This window comes from Urocitellus parryii, chromosome 2 (assembly GCF_045843805.1).
Source record: "Urocitellus parryii isolate mUroPar1 chromosome 2, mUroPar1.hap1, whole genome shotgun sequence".
Classification (NCBI taxonomy): Eukaryota; Metazoa; Chordata; class Mammalia; order Rodentia; family Sciuridae; genus Urocitellus; species Urocitellus parryii.
Genome location: NC_135532.1, coordinates 132,969,218 through 132,993,096, shown reverse-complemented (window position 1 = coordinate 132,993,096; position 23,879 = coordinate 132,969,218). Strand labels below are relative to the sequence as shown.

Genomic DNA, 23,879 nt, shown 5'->3' with positions numbered 1-23,879 from the left:
ATAAAATAGACTTCAAGCCAAAGTTAATGAAAAGGGATAAACAAGGACACTACATACTGCTCAAGGGAACCATACACCAACAAGACTTGACGATCATTAATATATATGCCCCAAACAATGGTGCAGCTATGTTCATCAAACAAACTCTTCTCAAGTTCAAGAGTCTAATAGACCACAACACAATAATCATGGGAGATTTTAACACACCTCTCTCACCAATGGACAGATCTTCCAAACAAAAGTTGAATAAAGAAACCATAGAGCTCAATAATACAATTAATAATTTAGACTTAATTGATATATACAGAATATACCACCCAACATCAAGCGGATACACTTTCTTCTCAGCAGCACATGGATCCTTCTCAAAAACAGACCATATATTATGTCACAGGGCAAATCTTAGCAATTACAAAGGAGTTGAGATACTACCATGCATTTTATCTGATCATAATGGAATGAAATTGGAAATCAATAATGAGAAAGGAAAAATCCTACATCACATGGAGATTAAACAATATGCTACTGAATGAACAAAGGGTTACAGAAGACATCAAAGAGGAAATTAAAAAATTCTTACAGGTAAACGAAAACTCAGACACAACATATCAAAATCTCTGGGACACTATGAAAGCAGTACTAAGAGGAAAATTCATTTCATGGAGTTCATTCCTTAAAAAGAAAGAAAAGCCAACAAATAAATGACCTCACACTACACCTCAAAGCCTTAGAAAAAGATGAACAAATCAGCAGCAAATACAGTAGAAGGCAAGAAATAATTAAAATTAGAGCTGAAATCAATGAAATCGAAACAAAAGAAACAATCGAAAAAATTGACAAAACTAAAAGTTGGTTCTTTGAAAAAATAAATAAGATTGATAGACCAATAGCCACGCTAACAAAGAGAAGAAGAGAGAGATCCCAAATTACTAGCTTACGGGATGAAAAAGGCAACATCACAACAGACAATTCAGAAATACAGAAGATAATTAGAAATTATTTTGAAACCCTATACTCTAATAAAATAGAAGATAGTGAAGGCATCGATAAATTCCTTAAGACATATGAACTACTCAGATTGAATCAGGAAGATATAAACAACCTAAACAGACCAATATCAAGTGAGGAAATAGAAGAAGCCATCAAAAGACTACCAACCAAGAAAAGCCCAGGACCGGATGGATATACAGCAGAGTTTTACAAGAACTTTAAAGAAGAACTAATACCAATACTCCACAATCTATTTCAGGAGATAGAAAAAGAGGGAGAACTTCCAAATTCATTCTATGAGGCCAATATCACCCTGATTCCCAAACCAGATAAAGACACCTCAAAGAAAGAAAACTACAGACCAATATCCCTAATGAATTTAGATGCAAAAATCCTCAATAAAATCTGGCAAATCGTATACAAAAACATATCAAAAAGATCGTGCACCATGATCAAGTAGGATTCATCCCTGGGATGCAAGGCTGGTTCAATATACGGAAATCAATAAACGTTATTCACCATATCAATAGACTTAAAGATAAGAACCATATGATCATCTCGATAGACGCAGAAAAAGCATTCGACAAAGTACAGCATCCCTTTATGTTCAAAACATTAGAAAAACTAAGGATAACAGGAACTTACCTCAACATTGTAAAAGCTATATATACTAAGCCTCAGGCTAGCATCATTCTAAATGGAAAAAACTGAAGGCATTCCCTCTAAAATCTGGAATAAGACAGGGATGACCTCTCTCACCACTTCTATTCAATATCGTTCTCGAAATACTGGCCAGACAATTAGACAGACAAAAGAAATTAAAGGCATTAAGATAGGAAAAGAAGAACTTAAATTATCACTATTTGCGGATGATATGATTTTATACGTAGAAGACCCAAAAGGGTCTACAAAGAAACTACTAGAGCTAATAAATGAATTCAGCAAAGTGGCAGGATATAAAATCAACACGCATAAATCAAAGGCATTCCTGTATATCAGTGACAAATCTTCTGAACTGGAAATGAGGAAAACCACCCCATTCACAATATCCTCAAAAAAAATAAAATACTTGGGAATCAACCTAACAAAAGAGGTGAAAGATTTATACAATGAAAACTATAGAACCCTAAAGAGAGAAATAGAAGATCTTGGAAGATGGAAAAATATACCCTGTTCATGGATAGGCAGAACTAACATCATCAAAATGGCGATATTACCAAAAGTTCTCTATAGGTTCAATGCAATGCCAATCAAAATCCCAACGGCATTTCTTGTAGAAATAGATAAAGCAATCATGAAAATCAAATGGAAAAATAAAAGACCCAGAATAGCAAAAGCAATTCTAAGCAGGAAGTGTGAATCAGGAGGTGTAGCGATACCAGATTTCAAACTGTACTACAGAGCAATAGTAACAAAAACAGCATGGTACTGGTACCAAAACAAGCGGGTGGACCAATGGTATAGAATAGAGGACACAGAGACCAATCCACAAAACTACAACTATCTTATATTCGATAAAGGGGCTAAAAGCATGCAATGGAGGAAGGATAGCATCTTCAACAAATGGTGCTGGGAAAACTGGAAATCCATATGCAACAAAATGAAACTGAATCCCCTTCTCTCGCCATGCACAAAAGTTAACTCAAAATGAATCAAGGACCTTGATATCAAATCAGAGTCTATGCGTCTGATAGAAGAAAAGGTTGGCTCCGATCTACATATTGTGGGGTCGGGCTCCAAATTCCTTAATAGGACACCCATAGCACAAGAGTTAATAACTAGAATCAACAAATAGGACTTACTTAAACTAAAAAGTTTTTTTCTCAGCAAGAGAAACAATAAGAGAGGTATACAGGGAGCCTACATCATGGGAACAAATGTTTACTCCTCACACATCAGATAGAGCCCTAATATCCAGAGTATACAAAGAACTCAAAAAATTAAACAATAAGAAAACAAATAACCCAATCAACAAATGGGCCAAAGACCTGAACAGACACTTCTCAGAGGAGGACATACAATTAATCAATAAGTACATGAAAAAATGCTCACCATCTCTAGCAGTCAGAGAAATGCAAATCAAAACCACCCTAAGATACCATCTCACTCCAGTAAGATTGGCAGCCACTATGAAGTCAAACAACAACAATGCTGGTGAGGATGTGGAGAAAAGGGTACTCTTGTACACTGCTGGTGGGACTGCCAATTGGTGCAGCCAATAGAGGGGAGGGGAGGGGGGATAGTAGAGGATAAGAAAGGTAGCAGAATACAACAGTTACTATTATGGCATTATGTAAAAATGTGGATGTGTAACCGATGTGATTCTGCAATCTTTGTAATGTTTTGAATAACCAATTAAAAAAAAGAAAAAAAGGAATAAAAAAAGAAAAATACAAAAAAAAAAGAAATAAAAACTGTGACATCACTATAGATGCCAATGACACGAAAGGTACAGTTCCTGACTTATGATTTTAACTTTATGATAGTGTGAAGGTGACATGCATTTAGTAGAAACCATGTTCATATTCTGAATTTTAAATTTTGATCTTTTCCTAGGCTAGCAGTATACACTATACACTATATACTATAATATAATGTGTTGCTAAGCTATGATGTCCCATAGGTTAGGGGATTTCAATGAATTTTTGATGTAACCATATTTTGAACATAGGGTTCACCCTACAGACAGACACAAATAGAAGGTGTATGGGGGGGACGTATGATTTGTAAAGAGTAGACTAGCAGAATTTTAGGAGTTCTTAAAAAGTAGTAATAATTTTGTTACTATTTTTGTTACTATTTGTGTGTTAGGGTAGAACCAAGGGCCTCTGTGTGCTAAGCATGTACTCTACATATTCAGCCCCCGTAAAACAGTAATAATTGTTTTTCTCATTCATATTTTGTTTTATCATACAATTCTTAACTTAAACCTATAAATTCCAAATACACACCCACACCTACATACACATAATCAAGCTTTCCATTTCTACTAGTAGGCTGAACCCTACCTGCAAAAATCAACTAAAAATGTTGAATTAAGAAAACCAGGGCTGGGGATGTGGCTCAAGCAGTAGCATGCTCGCCTGGCATGCATGCGGCCTGGGTTCGATCCTCAGCACCACATACAAACAAAGATGTTGTGTCCACCGAAAACTAAAAAATAAATATTAAAAAATTCTCTCTCTCTCTTTGTCTCTCTCTCTCTCAAAAAGAAAAGAAAAACCAGATACATCAGTAAGCTCATAAGAAACTGGGGTGACTTTAAAAGTTAAAATCAGAGTGAAAACAAAAAGTTTAGTACTGAAGCCAACTTTTGCCCTCAAGGACACTTGCCTAATCTAATGAAAATTTAAGTTCCACCTATAGAAGCTGCAGCAGGCACAGAAGACTAACACAAAGCCTACTTTCCAACCTACCACCAAATTCCAGTAAAAATGAAAATGTGCATAGCATATGGCTCAGCAATTCCAGGCTTTTTATCCAGAGTGTTTTCTAGGAGACATGTTTACATATGAATATCCACAGTAGCACTGCAAATAATGATTTAAAAAAAAAAAAAAAAACAGAAAACAAGAAACCTAAAACTTACAATAACTCATATGTCTATTACAACAGAATCGTTAGATAAATAGGTATAATCACAAAGGAAAAGAATTCATTGTTTTCGGTAATAATGTGTATGCCTACAATCCTAGCAATTTAGGAGGCTGAGGCAGAAGGATCACCAAGTTCAAGGCCAGCCTTAGCAACTTAAGGAGACTCTAAAATACTTAGAGAGAACCTATCTCAGAATGAAAAATATAAAATAAAAAAGGACTAGAGATAGAGTTCAGTGGTAAAGAACCCCTGAATTCAATCCCCAGTACTGAAAAATAAAAAGAATTGCAGCTACATGCATTGACAAAGATAGATTTCAAGAATACTTCTATTTGTAAAAAAAAAAAAAAAAAAAAAGTAATTTGCTTTAAAGGTATAAAAATGACTATAAAACTTGCATTCTTACACATATGTGATATGTGTACCAGGGATCTATAAGTACAAAATTTCAGATAATGATTATCTCTGATCAGAGGGAAAGGAATGGGAGAAAAACACAATAAAGGTCTCAAAAATACCTGTAATCAATTTTTAAGTATTACTCTTTCTAGTCATCAGTTCATTCAAAGTCCTAACCAAAATACATCACTTTTCATTAAAAATCTCCCGGTAGTCTTAAGATATAAACTATCCTAAAATAGCTCTACTGTATTTGCTTTAATCCCCCATATAAAATTAGGTAGATAGCCAGGTATAGTGGTACATATCTATAATCCTAGTGACTTGCATGGCTGAGACAGGAGAATCAAAATTTCGAGGCCAGCCTCAGCAACTTAGTGAGACCCTGTCTCAAAATAAAAAATAAAAAGGATTTGGGAATGTAGTTTTGTGTTTTGAGTACCCCTGGGTTCAACAGCCAGTATCAAAAAATTAAAATTAAGTAGCTAAAAACTATTGATTCTACCTTTCTAATATTTCTGAAATATATCCTCTTCATTTTTACTGATTCAACCCTAAGAAGTTCAGCACCTCAAAATCTCTGATGAACTAGTAAGATAATCTCCAAACTTGTCTCTATCTCCACAATCTACCCTCTTCAACATCTTCAAAGTCTACATCTTCAAAGTAAACCAAGTTATCTTTCTGAAATGTATAAGTCAGATGTAATTATTATTCCCCCTTCACATTATAAATTTTCCTACAGCTTGTGGATAAATACACTGTTCAAAGGCCTTCGAGTCTGACACAGACCATCTTATCTCAACTTTCTCTATATCCATGCGCTACTCTACCTTGAATGATATACTTCTTCCATCACTTGGACTGTTTGCCCAATCTCAAACAGACTTCCCACCCATATTGTGTTTGCATGTACCAATCATAACTATACTTTAAAATTTTACTTCAATCGTTACTTTCTTTATGCTGCTTTTCTGATGTAAAAGCCACAGAATTCTAGTAAAACTCTCAGTTTACAAATTTAATAGCATAAATAAACCTCCCTTGCAATGTTTATTATCTTACGATGTTCATAACCTTCCACATGGTAACAATTAGATTCTTTCTCCTCGTTCACTAGAACTTCCTTTAAAACAGAAATCCTCTTTAATACTTGGCTCAATAGTTTATATTAGGAGTCACCAAAGGATTATATAGAATAAATAAACTGTTTCTGGATATTCATTTAGTTTGAATAGCTATGCTGAAACTAATTTATTCCAAATACAATTCAAAATAAGAAAAACACTAGGCCTAAAACAAAGCTTAGAGAGAATATTATCATGAATTTAGGTTTGCATAAAACATTTGATGAGGGGCTGGAGTTGTGGCTCAGTGGTAAAAGTACTCATCTTGCACGTATGAGGCACTGGGTTCAATCCTCAGCACCACATAAAAAATAAATAAATAAAATAAAGGTATTGTGTCCATCTACAACTAAAATATATTTTTTTTAAATTGATGAGTTTATACTAAGAAAAGTAGTATGAAAACTTGTCTCCAGTCTAATGATTTTATGGGTTTTTTAAAAAGGAGTTTTCATTAATTTATTTAACTGATATGAAAATTAGAATTCTGAAATTTCAGTGCCTTTTACCATGGCGTGAAAAGATTTACATTTCTAGGTAATAATGGCTACCAAAGTACATGAATAGTATATGGTAAAGGAATTTTCTGATACTCAACCACATTGTTTCACTATAAATACTTACACTATATACTATAAATACAAGAAGTTCATCAATGATGATTTCCCTTGAGAAAGAGCAAAGCTGATTTAAAAATAAGTTTAAAACAGGAAAATGCCTCATAAAACATTAACTACTGCTAATAAAAAAAAGTTGTGAACACAAATCTCTATGACCATCAAGAAAGAAGTCTTTTCATTTCTTATTCATGCATTTTACCAATGGTATAAGCAATTAAAGGCCATTAGATTGGACTTGAAGCAATCGGGGGTTTTCCCCTCATTTTTTTAATGAGTACATCACAGTTGTACATAATAATGGAATCTGTTGTTACATATTCACAGATACATACAATAATATAATATAATTTGGGGCTAGAGTTGTAGCTTAGTGGTAGAATTCTTGCCTGGCATGTGTGAGGCCCTGGGTTCATTTTAAAAAATAAATAAATAATATAATTTGGCCAATACTATTCCCCAGTATTTCCCCTTTCCATTTTTTCCTCCTTCCCTCTGATCCCTTTCCTCTATTTTACTGTTCTCCCTTTTATTTCATGAGATCCTCCCCACCTTTTTTGTTTTCCTTTTTTAAAAAAAATAGCTTCCACATGAGAGAAAACATATGAACTACTGAGTTTGACTTATTTCATTAACATGATGTTCTCAAATTCCAAACATTTTCCTGTGAATGACATAATCTCATTTTTCTTTATGGATGAATTGTGTGTATATATACACCACATTTTCTTTATACATCCATCTGCTGACAAATACCTAAGCCGGTTCTAGTTTGGCTATTGTGAATTGTGCTGCTATAAGTATGGATATGCACGTATCATAGTTATGCATGTATGCTGAGTTTAATGCCTTAGGATAAATATCGAGGGGTGGTATAGTTGGGTCCATTCATAATCTCTTGAGGAAACTCCATACTGATTTCCATAGTGGTTGTACTAATTTATAATCCCACCAACAGTGTACAAGTTTTCCTTAAGGAGTCATTTTAAGAATTCAAACAAATTCTGTTCAAAACTGAACTCACATCAAAAACTCCCTATTATTGTCTATTCAAAGATAAGTCTGGTGGCCTCAACTTTATTTTCCTGACAGTACGTAAAATTATCTCCTTCACTACCTAAAACAAATGTATTCCTTTTCTTTCTTTTTCTTTTCCTTTTTTTTTTTTTTTTTTGGTACCAGTGATAGAACCCAGGGGCACTTAACCACTGAACCACATCCCCAGCCCTTTTCATTTTTTATTTTGAGACTGGGTCACACTAAGTTGTTTAGGATTTACTAAGTTGCTGAGACTGATATTGAATTTTCGATCCTACTGCTCCAGACTCCCAAGTCACTGGGATTACAGGCATATGCCACCATGTTCCACTATTATTCCTTTTCTTTACAGGTGCCTAAATAATGTTCTATTATTGTATCTTTCAGAGCACTGAATGTCAATTTACTCCTTAATATCTTCTTCAATCTTACCCTATAAAGATTCAATAAAATTGTTTTTCTTTAGAAATAACTTCGTAGTACATTTCAATATTGGTCAGCAGGGCTGAGGATATAGCTCAGTGGTAGAGCTCTTATCTACCATGTGCAAGGGCCTGAGTTCAGTTCCCAGTGCCAGGAAAAAAAAAAATGTATACACACACACACATATATACATACATACATATGTGTGTGTGTGTATATATATATTCTTTATATAAGAATAACCACTGCATATTTCATGGGTCACATGAAATGATTACTAAAAAATTACTGATATCAATATTGTTATGCTTCATTACTACTGCTTAGACAATCTTTTTCTCATATATACTGTATTAAATACAGCAATGATTTATTACACACTTTCAAAAAAATTTTGTACCATTTCCAAATATAAATGCAGTACTTTGACAATGTCAAAGTTGTCAGAATCACAATGGAGTCCCTTGTATCAATTCTAACCAAAGGAAACTAAATAAATCCAGGAAGTTATGAAGGAAGGGTCCTTAGACATAATTGCATGATAGTAAAAACACAAAAGACTTCCGAAAACAAAAATTTCCAAGAAGTCACCACAATCTTATACAAAAAGTACTTTCACAAAGGACATCTGACCAGAAATTGTTTGTTCAACCTTGAACTGACATTACTCTCATTAACCATCAGGAACAAGCATTATTATTTCAAAATATTGCATGTAATCCTTTACATTTTTTGTCTTTAAAAACTTTCCCTTGCTTCAACCTCTCTGAATACTATGACCTGCATATTCCCAACAAAATATCATTATTCTTTGGAGAATCTGTCTTGGTTGCTTTAGTTGACAACCCAAATCTACATAGTTCTGAATCAAACATTGTCCTAAGACCACCAACTAAGACTCAGGGTCTTTCTCTCCTTAAAGTGATTACTAAAAATGGTGCTATTTCTGGATGAGTAATGCCATTCCTTAATAGCAGTTTTCATCACACATTTTCATTTTTAATATCTGTATTCAAATTATATGCATACATTCTTTTTATAAGAAACAGTATTTTTAACAAAAACAAAACACAAAAATATCCAAATAAGAACATAGTTTTCTAGATTATGTATTAGGAACGCTGGCAATCATTTTACAACCAAACCCATACTTACTTGAATAATTGTTGCCAAAATATTTACATAATTACTTTCAGTCTGATAGAGCTCTTTCGCAACTTGCCACCTGGCTGACTGCTTTGAAGGAATGGGAGTGGAATTTTTAGAAGATGTATTACAAGACTTCGGTGTTTCTGAAAGGTACGAAAGAAAGATTTAATGGAAGCCAGCTCTAAGTACCAAATATTTTACAGATTTAACAAAATGGGGGGGGGGCTGCTTAATATACCACCACCATATATATTTTCATTAAAGTAAAATTTCATTATAAGGCCAGAAAAATATAATGGTCAAAAACATCACTCATTCCAACTTGACACACATTCTACTAATAAATGGTACATATGCTCCCAAAAATATAAAGGTCATTAAATACAAAGAACAACAAGAACCTGTTCTAGAGGAGGATAAAGACAACCAACTATAATACTGCATTAGACCTTAGACCAACAAAATGAACTTTTCGGTTTTGCTTTGCTTAAAAGGACAGTTATTAGTGGGTCAGGATGTGGGGGCTATCTAGATGAGAAATCTGTCACTCCAGTGATTACAATGTTGATTTGGTGATCTGGCTGGCTACCGGATGTTCCTTTCCTCCTTCACTGCTCCACTTCACTGCTTTCAGGAAGCTGCATACTCAATCAAAGAGGACAACCTTCCCCACTAGAGGAGGAGTGATCTTCAGTCAAAGGTATACAATTAGCTGTGCTCTCCTGCTAGAACCTCCAAACAAAGCTCTAAAGATATTAGTGGGAAAACTAGAGAAATTTCAGTCTATAGTTCATGGCATCAATGCCAATTTCCTCATTATATAAGTATAATGTGGTTATTTAAGAAATAATCTCATATTTTGGGAAACAAACATATAGAGAGTTAAAAGCACATTATATCTAAAACTTACTCTCAAACAGTACAGATATTAAAAAAAAGTGTGTGTGTACAGGCACGTGTGCACACGTGTATGTATGTAGAAACATTTTTACTAAATGAAGGTTAAAGCAACATGGCAAAAAAAAATCCATTTGAAAATTCTATTTAGAAGGAATAGGAATCTTTGTAAAGCTAAAATAATAAAATAAAATGGGGGCTGGAGTGGTGGCTTAGTGGTGGAGCACTTGCCTAGCATATGTGAGACACAGGAATCGATCCTCAGCACCACACAAAAATAAGCAAATAAAATAAAGGCATTCTGTCCACCCACAACTACAAAAAAAAAAATTTTAATAAATAAATAAATAAAAATAAAATATAAAGTAACATATAAAAATGCTATGGTTAAAAAAGGAGGCATGCCAGGCACAGTAGCATAGGCCTGTAATTCCTGCTACTAGGGAAACTGAAGGTAGGAGGATCACAAGTTTGATGTCAGTCCCAGTGACTTAGTAAAAATCTGTCTCAAAATAAAAAACAAAAAGGACTAGGGATATAGCTCAGTGGTAGAGCTCCCCTGGGTTCAATCTCTAGTGAAAATATAAAATTAAATTAAACTAAATTAAAACTAAAATAAAATTGGCTAGGGAATGTACCGTAGTGGTAGAAGGTTTTCCTAGGATGCATGAGGTCCTAGGTTTAATTCCCAGTATGAGGGGAAAAAAAAAAAAATATATATATATAGTTATAATCATACAAAATTAATTGTGTAAAACTTCTTACATACATATGAAGGAAACACCCAACAAAAATAGAAAAAAAATTAATTAAAAATTCTTTGTGACGGCCAGATGTTGTGGCACATGCCTGTAATCCCTGTGATGCAACTCAGGAGGCTAAAAGCTGGGGATCACAGGTTCAAAGCCAGCCTAAACAACTTAGCAAGGCTATAAGCAACTTTGCAAGACCTATCTCAAAATTTTAAAAACTAAATAAAACAGGCTGGGTATGTGGCTCAGTGGTTAAAAGTGCCCCTGGATTCAATTCCCAATTAAAAAAAAAAAAAAAAAAAAAAAAAGTTTTTTGTTAGATCAAAGTATCATAATATAAAACATCCAGTCCAATTCAGAGTAGAATAAAAATATAATTTGGATACTTTATAGGTATTTCATGAAAGGAAAAAAAAATCATGGAAGGTTAAAACACATTTTCTCAATCAAAATGTTTCAAATACTTCACCGGGCATGGTAGCATATGCCTATAATCCCAGCAGCTCGGGAGGCTGAGGCAGGAGGATCAAGAGTTCAAAGTCGGCCTTAGCAACAGCAAGGCGCTAAGCAACTCAGTGAAACCTTGTCTCTAAATAAAATACAAATCAGGGCTAGGGACGTGGCCCAGTGCCAAGTGCCCCTGAATTCAATCCCTGGTACCCACCCCCCCAATAAAAGAAAAGAAATGTTTAGAATACTTCAATATTATATAGAATATCTCCTAATGGCAAGTTTTTCAATTGGAAGAGGAATATATAACATAAAAGGAATATGTGACATGAAGTAAAAACAAGGTAATATACGCCCAGCATATCAATTTTATTCAATACCAAATATTTTTAAACATTTTTATATGAAAACAAATCATGTGTGCAATAGAGCTCTGAAAGCTTTTCAAAGATAATAGACTTCAAAGAAATTTTCTACTTTCCTTACATTACTTCAGGCTACACTGACCAAACCCATAAATGTCTGCCATTACAGGGGAGGGGAATGGAGACACACTGATCTAATTTAATTATATGGTGTATAGGCAGTGATCTACAAACTGAATAGAGGACCTAATAGATTAGTGTAGATGTCATGCCTGTTTTCTTTCCTTTAAAAAAAAAAAAAATTGGTTCTTTTTAGTTATACATGACAGTAGAATCCATTTTGACATAATTACAAAAGCATGGATATATTTTTTTCTAATTCAGTCCTTAGTACCTCTCCTTCCCACCCCACCAGTACTTCCCACTGGCCCCTGTTCCCTTCCCACTACTGAACTTTCTGCCATTTATCCATAGTTATTTCTTTTTAAATTAATTTATTTAATGGTTCATTTTCTTCTCCTGTCTCCCAAACTATATATTTCAGTATTGTCTGTGATGATCAGCACCTACCACCTCATTCCCTGTCCATTATGGTCAGAGTTACATATCTAATCATGATCCTCCTTCCAAGCACCAGGTATAACTTTTCCAAACCTACCAGACATTTCTACTTCGATATAACATGAATTTCGTTAAAATTGTACTAAGAGTCCTGAAAAATATAAACATCCTATTTGTGCCAAGCCAATGTTTCTTTCATTTAAATCAATATTTCACCTTCATCTTCCCTGTTCCCTTCTTATTACTCCTTTCTATCAGTATTTTCCCAGGGCTTCATACTTTTCAACCACCAACTACCCTGATTTAGTGTCCTATCTCATGACCCAATCCATCACAGTAGATTACTTCATGGTCTAGATATTTCCCAACTACCTTTCAACTTTCTTAGAATAATCCACTACAAATTGTCCAACTATTCTGCTCAAAAGACTTTTAAAATTCCTTGTTGAGCCAGGTGCACAGCTGAAATCCCTACAATTCATGAGGCTAGGGCAGGAGGACTGCAAGTTGGAGGCCAGCCTGGGCAAATTCATGAGGCACAGCACAACATAGCCAGACCTTGTCTCAAAATACAAAATACTAAGGGTTGGGGATGTAGTTCAGTGGTAAAGTGATCCTGGGTTCAATATCTAATACCAAAAACAAAAACAAAAAAATCTACAATAACATAAAGCCACTGAATGACTTTTAAAGCATGGGAGTGGCTTTTAGAGTGTTGCTTATGGAAAGACAACATAAATGAAGCAATCATTTAGGAGACCAACACAAACATTTAGAAGACCTTTTTACAGAAAGACTATGAAAGATGGTAGAAAAATCGAGGAATTCAAAGTAGTAAAGAGAATCAAATGTTCTAACTTGGCTATGTTAAGTTTATAATGCCTATCAAACTTGGACAAGAAGGTATCCAGTAGGGAACTAAATAGGGAAAAAGATATATTTAGTAATTATCAACATATAAATATTATTTAAAATCATGGAATTAAATGAGATCATTTAGAAAGAATATAATAGGAAAACGATGACTCAGTAAGAACATAAAACATTTAGATTTAGAGTTGGAGAGAAATGTTAGGCAAAAGAGAATAAGAAATAAGTTGGGGCTGGGGATGTGGCTCAAGCGGTAGCGTGCTTGCCTGGTATGCGCCGGGCACTGGGTTCGATCCTCAGCACCATATAAAATAAAATAAAGATGTTGTGTCCACCAAAAACTGAAAAATAAATATTAAAAAATTCTCTCTCTTAAAACAAAAAAAAAGAAATGAGTGATATCACCAAAGCCAAGAGGAAAAAAATATGTTCATGAAGGAATAGCCCATTCAATGATTGCTAAAAGCTGTGAACTACATAAAAACTATCTCCCCCAAAAAGAACAATTTGATATAGTATGGACTGCAGCTCTAATCTAGAATGAGCTGAAAGAACAATGAGAAACAGAGAAGCAGCTGCAGCGCCGAGAGGAGGCAGAAGGCAGATATTGAGAAGCCGCTGGGTGGGTACCACGGTCAGGATCACCACCATAGAGGTGGTGAAGCACAAGATTCAGGTTCTGCAGCAGCAAGCAGATAATGCCGAAGAGAGGGCTGAGGGCCTCCAGCAGGAAGTTGAGAGAGAAAGGCAGGCCAGGGAACAGGCTAAGGCTGAGGTAGCCTCCTTGAACCATAGGAAGAAGAGCTGGACCCTGCTCAGGTGAAGTGGGCACCCCCTTTCTCCACAGAAAAGCCCTCTTCACCATGGCTGATTTTGGGACTGTCAGCAAAAGAGTCTCTGCAAAAGAGTTCAATGTAGATAAACTTCCTATTTTCATGTCACCCTGTTTACTTGGCCACTGGCCAAGAAGATACCAGCACTCCAGGTGCTGGACAACCCCTTACAAGTTTTCACAAACATATCAAGTATACTACTTCGAAGAAATGTGCAAACAAGGCCTCTGGCCTTGAGCTGGGCTTCACAGAGATGTCTACATTTTTTAAGATAAGTTACAAATGGGCCCATGGTAACAGCTGGCAGGGGGAGGAAAGAAAGGGAAGATGAAGCTCTCCCCTTCTCAGGTGTTGTCCTTGAAGAGTTAACTTGCCCAGAACAGTGAAAGAAAAAGCTGTTTTTATGTGAACTTCTGCAGACTGTGAACTTCTGAGCCCCGCCCCTTATACGCTAGGTATAAAACTCTGAAACTCCCTGAACTCGGGGTTCAGGGGATAAATTGATTACAGCAAAAGTTGTACCCTCTGAACCTGGCTGCAGCCAAATAAAACTCTTTCCTGCTATCTTCAGTGCCTTGCCTCATTTGTCCCTACAACACAGGAGCGCCTAAGCAAAAGCTAAAGGAAGCAGAAAAAGCTGCTCATGAGAGAGAGGTATGAAGGTTATTGAAAACTGGGCCCTAAAAGATGAAGAAAAGATGGAACTCCAGAAAATCCAACTCAAAGAAGCTAAGCACAATGCTGAAGAAGCAGATAGAAAGTATGAAGAGGTGGCTCGTAAGTTAGTGATTATTGAAGGAGACTTGGAATGCACAGAGGAACAAGCTGAGCGCTGAGCTGGCAGAGTCCCGTTGCTGAGATGGGTGAGCAGATCAGACAGATGGACCAGAACCTAAAGTGTCTGAATGCTGCTGAAGAAAAGTACTCTCAAAAAGAAGACAAATATGAAGAAGAAATAAAGATTCTCACTGATAAACTCAAGGAGGCAGAGACCCGGCACTGAGTTTGCAGAGACATAGGAGGCAAACTGGAAAAGATAATTGATGATTTGGAAGATAAGCTGAAATGCACCAAAGAGGAGCACGTCTATACACAAAGGATGCTGGACCAGACTCTGTTTGACCTGAATGAGATGTAGAGCTCCCCAGTCCCGCCCTGCTGCTGCTCCTCCCTCTGACCCTGACTCCACCTGAGGCCAGACAGCCCAAAGCTGACCTTGAAACTGAGGGCTGATCTTTAAGTGGAAGGCTGCTTTTTCCTTTCAACACCCCCTCTACCCCAACCCCTTTGTCTTTTTCACCAAACTGTCTCTGCTTCTTCCCAGAGATTCAAGCTGAGCACCTTTGGGAACAGCATTTAAGGGAATGTGAGCACAACGCAAAGTATCTTTAAAAGCATGTTGTGCTTTTAATTACTTTTTACTTTTGTAATTACTTTTTTGTTGTTGTTACATTAACCATTTGTAAAACATTCCAAATAATTTCATAGCTCTGAAGTAGCAATCTAATTCCCTTCTCACTTTTGGAAGGTAACTTTCCAGCCTAATCCCCATTGCCCTCTCCATAGAGGAGGAAACGAGGAATGGGCCTGTCTTACTGAGAGCCAAACAGAGCCTAGGGAAAGACTTTATTATGGCAAACCTCATTGCTCTGTGCAAAGTACCAGCCAAACCAGAAAGGTAATTCCAAGAGGAGTTAGCCAAAAAACAAAAACCTTGCTATTCAGGTTTTGTTTTGGTTTTAGCTTTAAGGTATCTTTAGACAACTGTATTCTTATTTTTTACTTTTTTTCATCAGAAATGACCAAATTAACATGGTGAGACCTCTGAGACTTTTTGTTTTTCTGGTGCTGGGGACTGAACCCAGGGCCTCGTGCATGTTCAGCAAACGCTCTACCACTGAGCCATATTCTTAGCCCTGAGACCAAATTTTTCTCCCATCTCTACCCACTTCCCAAGTGTTCACAGAATGGATCATAGGCCCCTTAATCTTGTGGTGACCACTTATTTGCTCTCCTGCCTGCTTGAAAAAGAAAGAAAGAAAGAAAGGAAGGAAGGAAGGAAGGAAGGAAGGAAGGAAGGAAGGAAGAAAATAAATAAATAAATTATGTTTTGGCCACTGATTTAACCATATGAACTCATAGCTAAATGACTTTTCTGGGTCTGAAGCTGCTGTATCTAAAAGTGCCATCTCATTGTGCTTTGTATCAGTCAGTGCTGGAGAATCTTGAATAGCTTATGTACACAACTTTTTAAATTTTATATTATTTTGAAACTGCATCTTTGGGGTTGGGGTACCTGGCCACCCCATCTGGCTGTAAGAGTCCTGCAGTCTGGGCTGGCCGTGTGCTGATCTTTCAAAGTTTCTTTCCCAGCCCAATCCCCACTTTTTTAGGTGAGTTTCGTGAGGTCTGTTAGGTGTACATCCTGCAGCTTATTGGCTTAAAATGTATTCTCCTTTGTTGTGGTCTCTTTGGGGCCAGTTGGAAGAAAGAAAAACAATAATGCAACTGTTTTGATACTGAATACTGACAAGTGTCTTTTTGAAATAAAGAACCAGTCCCTCCAAACTTCAAAAAAAAAAAAAGAATAATGAGAAACAGGAAATGAGTTAATGGATCAAGGTAATTCTTTGAAGCATACTTATGTCAAAGAGAACAGAAAAACAGGACAGTAAGTGAAGAATCTAATGGGGTTAAAAAGGTTTTGAATTTTTGTTCATTTCTTAAATCTAGAAAATGTTTGTTTGCAGACTAAAAATAAAAGAGGAAAATTGATGATCAAGAAAGGAGTTAATTGTAGGAACCTTCCTGTATTGATATAACACAAAATGAACTCACCTTCCTTCTACTTCATTCTTCCTATTTTATCCATAACTCATATAACATCTCAAACAATTTTGTTTAGTGTTAAGAATTTGCTTTTGGGGCCAGGCCTGGTGGCCTACACCTATCCAAGTTAAAAGCCAGCCTCAGCAAAAGCAAGGCGCTAAGCAACTCAGTGAGACCCCATCTCTGAATAAAATATAAAGCAGGGCTGGGGATGTGGCTCAGTGGTCGAGTGCCTCTGAATTCAATCCTCAGTATCAAAAAAAAAAAAAAAAGAATTTGCTTTTGGGGAAGAATAAAAGGCCCTGAATAGTCAAAGCAATTCTAAACAAAGGAAGTAATTATACTACAGAACTGTAGTAACTAATACTGCATTGGTTCTGGCATAAAAACATGTATGCAATAGAGCTCTGAAAGCTTTTCAAAGATAACAGATTTCAAAGAAATTTCCCACTTGGAATAGAAGACAGAGATAGACCTACAGAGTATTCTGATCCTCGACAAAGACTCCAAAAACATACATTGGAAAAAAGACAAACTTTTTAATAAATGACACTGAAAAAACTGGAAATCCATATGCAGAAGAATGAAATTATACCCCTCTCTCTCATCTCATACAAGTCAACTCAAAATGGGTCAAAGCCCTAGGAATAGACCAGAAACTTTGCAACTGCTAGAAGAAAACATACAATCAACACTTCAACACACAGGTGCAGGCAACAGCTTCCTCAATAGGACCTAGAGAGCTCAGAAAATAATACCAAGACTTAATAAATGGCATGGCATCAAATATAAAAGCTTCTGCTCAGCAAAGGAAACAATAGCATGGAGAGAGCCTATAGAATGTGAGATAATATTTACCAGCTACTCTTTTGACAGGATTAATACTCAGAGTATATTAAACTCAAGTCTTAACACCAGAAAAACTCAATAAATGAGCAAATGAACTAAACTGATACTTTTTAAAAATATTTTTTAGTTGTTGATAGACCTTTATTTTATTTATTTATATGTGTTGCTGAGAATTTAATCCAGTGCCTCAAACATGCCAGGAAAGTATGCTATCACTGAGCCACAGCCCAAGCCTGATTTTTTTTTTTTTTTTTAAATTGGGATTGAACTCAAGGGTACTGCCACTGAGCTAAACTCCCAGTCGTTTTTATTTTTCGAGACAGGGTCTCACTAAATTGCCAAGGATGGCCTTGAATTTGCAATCCTTCTGCCTCAGCCTCCCAAATTTCTGGGATTACAATGTCTAGCTCTAAACAGATATTTTTGAAAAGAAGAAATGCAAATGGCCAATATGAAACATCATTTAACATCAGGTAAATACAAAACATCTCTAACAATCAGGGAAATACAAATCAAAACTACACTGAGATTTCATCTCACTCCTATTTGAATGGCAGTTAGCAAAAATAAAAAATAATAATAAATATTGTGGAGAATGTAGGGGAAAAGGACACTTGTATATACTATTGGTGGGTAAATAATACAATCACTATGAAAATCAATATAGAAATTCCTCAAAAGACTAGAAATGGAACTACCTTATGACTCAGCTATACCATTCTTTGGCATTATTCCAAAATAATTAAAAAACATAGTATAGCAATACAAGCATACCCATGTTTACAGCATCACTATTCACAAAAGCCAAGTTATGGAACCAGCCTAGGTATCTGTCAGCACATAAATGGATAAAGAAAATCTGGTATATAAATACAATGGAGTTTTATTCATAAATTAAGAAGAACAAAATTATGTCACAAGAAAATGAATGTAACTTGAGAGCATTATATTACATGAAATAAACCAAACTCAGAAAATCAGGATTATGTGTTTTTCTCTCACATGGGGAAGGTAGAGAGAAAAAAGGAAAAAAAGCAGGGAGAATCTCATGAAAATAGGAGGGAGACCAGTAGAGCAGAAAAGGAGGATGAGAGGAGGGAGCAGAGGAGGTAAAAGGGAATTGACCAAAATTATGTTATGTGAACGTACAAATATGTAACAACGAATCCCACTATTCTATATAATGCACCAATAAAAAAAAATTCTTTAAATAAAAGAATTTGCTTTTTAAATAACTCTGTTACTCATTAGTCGTGGCAAATTACTTAATTTCTCTGTACCTCAGTTTAATCATCTGTAAAATAGGAATAATAAAAACCTATTATAAATACAGAAAATGCATAAGGCATTTGGCATGCAGTACGCACTTATCCACTGGAAGCACTATCATGCTTACCTTTTCATTTGTCTTTTCTCAACTATAACAAAGGTAGTTAAAGACAAAGTCTTTTGTATTCACTGCCATCGGAATTTATAGTCTTAACAATTATTTCACTTCCCTAAATTTTAAAGATCATTTTTTAAAAATGTGAATTACTGCTGAGCATGGTGGTGCATGCCTGTAATCCTAGCATCTCGGGAAGCTAAAGCAGGAGGATCTCTAGTTCAAAGCCAGCCTCAGCAAAAAGTAAGGCACTAAGCCACTCAGAGACCCTGTGTCTAAATAAAATACAAAATGGGGCTATGGATGTGGCTCAGTGGTTGAGCGCCCCAGAGTTCAACCCCCAATACCCAAAATAGATAGATAGATAGATAGATAGATAGATAGATAGATAGATAGATAAAATGTGAATTACCTCCATAATTAATGCTAGACTCTGGTGTGTTGGAGATATCTAGGAGTGACCCTATAGAAAGGGAATGTTCAGCTGACGGACGCTTTCGGGGAGGAAAAGGTGACATGTCTGTCTCTCTTGAAAGCTGAGCAAGTGTCTCTTTTAAACGACGTCTTTTGCGATTACTGTTTGGGGTACTTAGAGAAAGCAGTGACACTGATTTCTTGAGTTCAGGAGTATTGGCCTGAAATCAAAAGCACAAAAGTTCCATTTCACGTCCATGGTTCTTTTACTGAGACAGGAACAAGAAAAGAATGAATTTATGAGTGACAAAATCTGGATTTTACACAATTTTGTAATCCTACACTCTACTAGACAATTTAGAAGCTACATAAAACATAATGGTCAAGAGAGCATAGTAATTGTCTAACTTTGGAACCTCATTTTTTTCTTCATAGCACTATAACCATTATACACTCATCTGTTAGCCTGTTTACCATCTACTCCTCTATTAGGCCATAAATTCCACAGGGGCAGAGACCATTCATATTCTGTCCATTGTATCCCAAACATTAAGCACTGTGCCTAGACATAGTACTTTTCAATATTTGCTGAATAACACTTGATTTTAAGAGCTCTCTACTTAAATCTAAAGCATACTTTTTAAACTTTATGTTATAAACTTAACAGTGAGAACAAGAGAGTCTAAAGAGCAAAATATGGTATCAATTTAGATTTTATAGAGAAATAATAATCCATATCTCATCTTCAATATTTTGCTCAAAATTATTAAATTCTAAACTGAAGAAAATCTTCTCTTGAAGTCTGTTATTGTTTTGGTGAATGATATTAATGTTCATCAAGATCCATACAAAGGGTGGGTTTTCCTTGTCTACATACTACTATTAAAGTCATCTTTTTAACTGACATTGCTTCCCTTAATAATCTTTAGTGACTCCTAGCCCTTATGAATAAAATCAACTCCTTAACATATTGAAAACTTCTTGACTCTGGCTATTAAGTTTTATCTGTTGGCCTTCTTTCCTATATTCTTTTTTTAAACTACTTGCTATTTTAATATACTCTCAAGATTTCAGACTCTACCTCCCACATGCACTTGAATGTCCTTATCTGTTAGCCTCTACATATATTTGCCCTTTTCAATCCTGAGTCTCAGAGTAAGGCTCCCTAGAATACATTATGCAATTATAACACACATCATTCTAGGCTGTCATTGTCTACAAATATCTTTTCATTAAGGTTCTAAGTTTCTAAACACAGGAATGTTACTATTCATAATGGTAACACAGAATGACATATATTCGATTAAAATAATACCCGTTACATTGAATACTTTCACTTAAATCTATATAGGCTAAGAATACTGCAATTGTTTATTTTGAAATTCATACACATCATAAGATATGATATACGTGCTAATTATATCATGCTCTCTAAACCTTCTGCATAGAAAAGTATTATTTTTATACAATCAAGTCCACAGAACAAGTACCAAAAGGAAAAAAAAAAAACATACCTTTTCATACAAATACATAGTTTCTCCAGCACGAGCATCCATTTGAATGCTTCCCCAGAACCACTAAATGACAGAAAAAATATTTTAATTTATAAACCTTAACAAAGAAGCTATTACTGTTGTTTAAAAAAAGAAAGAAAGAAAGAAAGAAAGAAAGAAAGAAAGAAAGAAAGAAAGAAAGAAAAAATTCATTCCAGAATTACTTGCCTCTTGCTTGACAACGTAAAGTTTCTTTGAAGGTTCAAATGGAAGTTCTTTTACTGTATTCTCTTCAACTATTAGGTGAGTGCATCTTTCATCTCCAACTGCTAAATAGCTACCTCCTAAAAAGGAATGCATACAAGCATAAATAAGCCAAACTACTTATCTGCAACCCTAAATCTTTAAAAGAAAGTGATTAAATCTTTAAAAGGAAGTAATTAAGCAGGCCTAGAGAATAAAATACACATCATTTTTAAATTATGCTAATTTTACCTTGCATTTCTGTCATTTCTTCCATATTGGTTTTCTCTTCATCTGAGAATCCCAGGAAACTCAAAATGCAATCTTGAAATGGAGGAACTTTAAATTCATTTCTAAAGTCATCAACTGATGCACAGAAATCTCTAAAAACAAAATATACTCTTTTAAAATCAGTTTAACTTCAGTTCCATTTGTTAGACAAATCAATCTACAAATCCACAGTAATTCCCAAGATCTTAGCATAATGTATTTACTGAAAATATTTTATATCTTAGCCAGGCTTGATGGTGCATGCCTGTAATCCCAGAGACTCAGGAAGTTGAAGCAGGAAGATCACAAGTTCGAGGCCAGCATCAGCAAGCTGGAGGACAGCCTGTATAACATAGTAAACGGTGTATCAAAAGGAAAATAGAGGGCTAGGGATATAGCTCAGTTGATAGAGTGCTTGCCTTGCATGTACAAGGCCCTGGGTTCAATCCTCAGCACCAAAAAAAAAAAAAAAGAGAGAGAGAGAGAGAAAGTGATAAAGCACCCCTAGGTACAATCCCAATACTATTAAAACAAACAAACAAAATTATAATATCTAAACATTTTATAACTTATCTTGAAATGTTCACAAAACTTCAGTTTAAAAAATTGGGGGGCCTGGGGTTATGGCTCAGCAGTAGAGCACTCGCCTAAGGGTTCAATCCTTAACACCACATAAAAATAAATAAAAAATAAAATATACATATAAAAAAAGAATATACTTTTTAAAAAATAATAATAAATAAATAAATAAATTTAAAAGTGGGTGCTAAGGATGCAGCTCAGTGGTAGTGTGTGTGCTTAGCATGCAAGAGACCCTGGTTCAATCTAGAGCACCGGGAAGGGCAGGCAGATCGTGTGTCCTGGAGTCACTCTGGAAGTAAATTCTGACAAAATGTCACCATATGTAGCTTTCACAAGAACAATCAAATCCTTACTGTGTAAATACCGTGTTTTTTGTGAGTTTCCCCCACCACCAGTACTAGGAACAGAACCCAGGTGCATTTTACCACTGAGCTACAACCCTAACCCTTTTTATTTTTGAGACAGTGTCATGCTAAATTGCAGAGGCTTAACACAAACTTGTGATATTCCTGCCTCAGCCTCCCAAATTGTTGAATTACAGGCATGCACCATCATACCTGACTGTATTTGAACTTTTGAGTTCTCTAATTTCATGAAATGTTAGTGATAAATTGCTACAGCAATGAAATTATAAGATTAGAAACCTTAGCACAACAAAGCAATGAATCATAAGCATCAATTAAAATGTAACCATACAAGCATAAAATATAACAATCAAAATACAGAGATGCATTGAGCTATTATCTAGTAATTTTAGAATGTTTATAATTAAAATTATTTCACAAAGTAAGACCCAAAGATACTACAGATATCTTTCAATTTGTAATTTTTTTATAACCTCAAATTTTTCTGCTATGCTACCAAAAGACTGAATTCATCTTTTCTATACTATCTATGAATTTAGAGGTTTTTTTGGCACATAGATTTATCTTTAAAAACATATGGTGAATTCACAAAATGAACTACAGAATTTCTAAACACTTACTGCTCATTCCGCCTTTCCCATGCTTTGTAAATCCAATCTGGCTTCATAATTGGAGTACCCAAACTAACAGCAACCTAAAAATATTAACATTAATTACAATGAATTTTTGTCTAAATTACATTTAAAAAATTATATATATTTTAGCATAATTTTAGATTAGCATCATCTACTCTGTAGCAAACCATAAAGAAAAATGAACAAAAAAACTATCACTCAATCATACAACTTAAGTTAAAAACTTTAAAACAAGTTCCACAGTGTTCACACTCATTCCTTATTTGATTTACTTAGATACAGGGGACTGCATCCAGTGCACTCTGTCACTTGATGTAGGTCTCACTAAGTTGCTAAAGATGGCCTCCAACTTGTGATCCTCCTGCCTCAGCCTCCCAAGTTGCTGGAATTATAGGCCTGTGCCACTTTATGCAAAATAAATTTCTATTTATCTTCTCTGTTCTTTATGTTCACTACAATGGAAATACTGACCAAGAGAAGACTAAAGAAAAATCATAGAACCCTTTTATAAAAGAGCAGAGCTCTGTTCTTATAAAATAAAAATAAAGAGTAAATTATCTGCTCTCACAGTTCTTGACCCCTCATCATCAACGATCACAGGAACCTTTGCTGATACTATTCATCTGCCTACAACATTATCCATCTACCTAACTTTGCAATCCTACTCATTTTTCAAAACCTAACTCCAATTTCATTGCCTTCTTAAAAATATATGGAACCAAACATCTATGATTTATAACTTTTATT

General features: G+C 35.2%; 1 protein-coding gene and 1 pseudogene across 18 annotated transcripts in view; one reads left to right on the top strand and one right to left on the bottom strand.

The window, feature by feature from the left end:
- Ect2 (epithelial cell transforming 2) overlaps nt 1-23,879 on the bottom strand; it is a 91,322-nt gene that overhangs the window by 61,049 nt on the left and 6,394 nt on the right. For 13 of the 18 annotated variants that reach the window (XM_077794088.1, XM_077794095.1, XM_077794105.1 and 10 more), the window contains 6 exons: nt 23,118-23,191; nt 21,533-21,663; nt 21,266-21,381; nt 21,059-21,121; nt 19,543-19,765; nt 9,347-9,483 (listed from right to left, as the gene is read on the bottom strand). The exons of 1 other annotated variant lie outside the window; for it this stretch is intronic. In XM_077794088.1, the coding sequence (XP_077650214.1) occupies nt 9,347-9,483; nt 19,543-19,765; nt 21,059-21,121; nt 21,266-21,381; nt 21,533-21,663; nt 23,118-23,191 (744 nt within the window). Of the gene's footprint in view, nt 1-9,346; nt 9,484-18,441; nt 18,445-19,542; nt 19,766-21,058; nt 21,122-21,265; nt 21,382-21,532; nt 21,664-23,117; nt 23,192-23,879 lie in introns of all 18 variants that reach the window. 4 more of the 18 variants (XM_077794087.1, XM_077794099.1, XM_077794109.1 and 1 more) reach the window with 2 other exon arrangements.
- LOC113187237 (tropomyosin pseudogene) lies at nt 14,725-15,206 on the top strand (annotated as a pseudogene).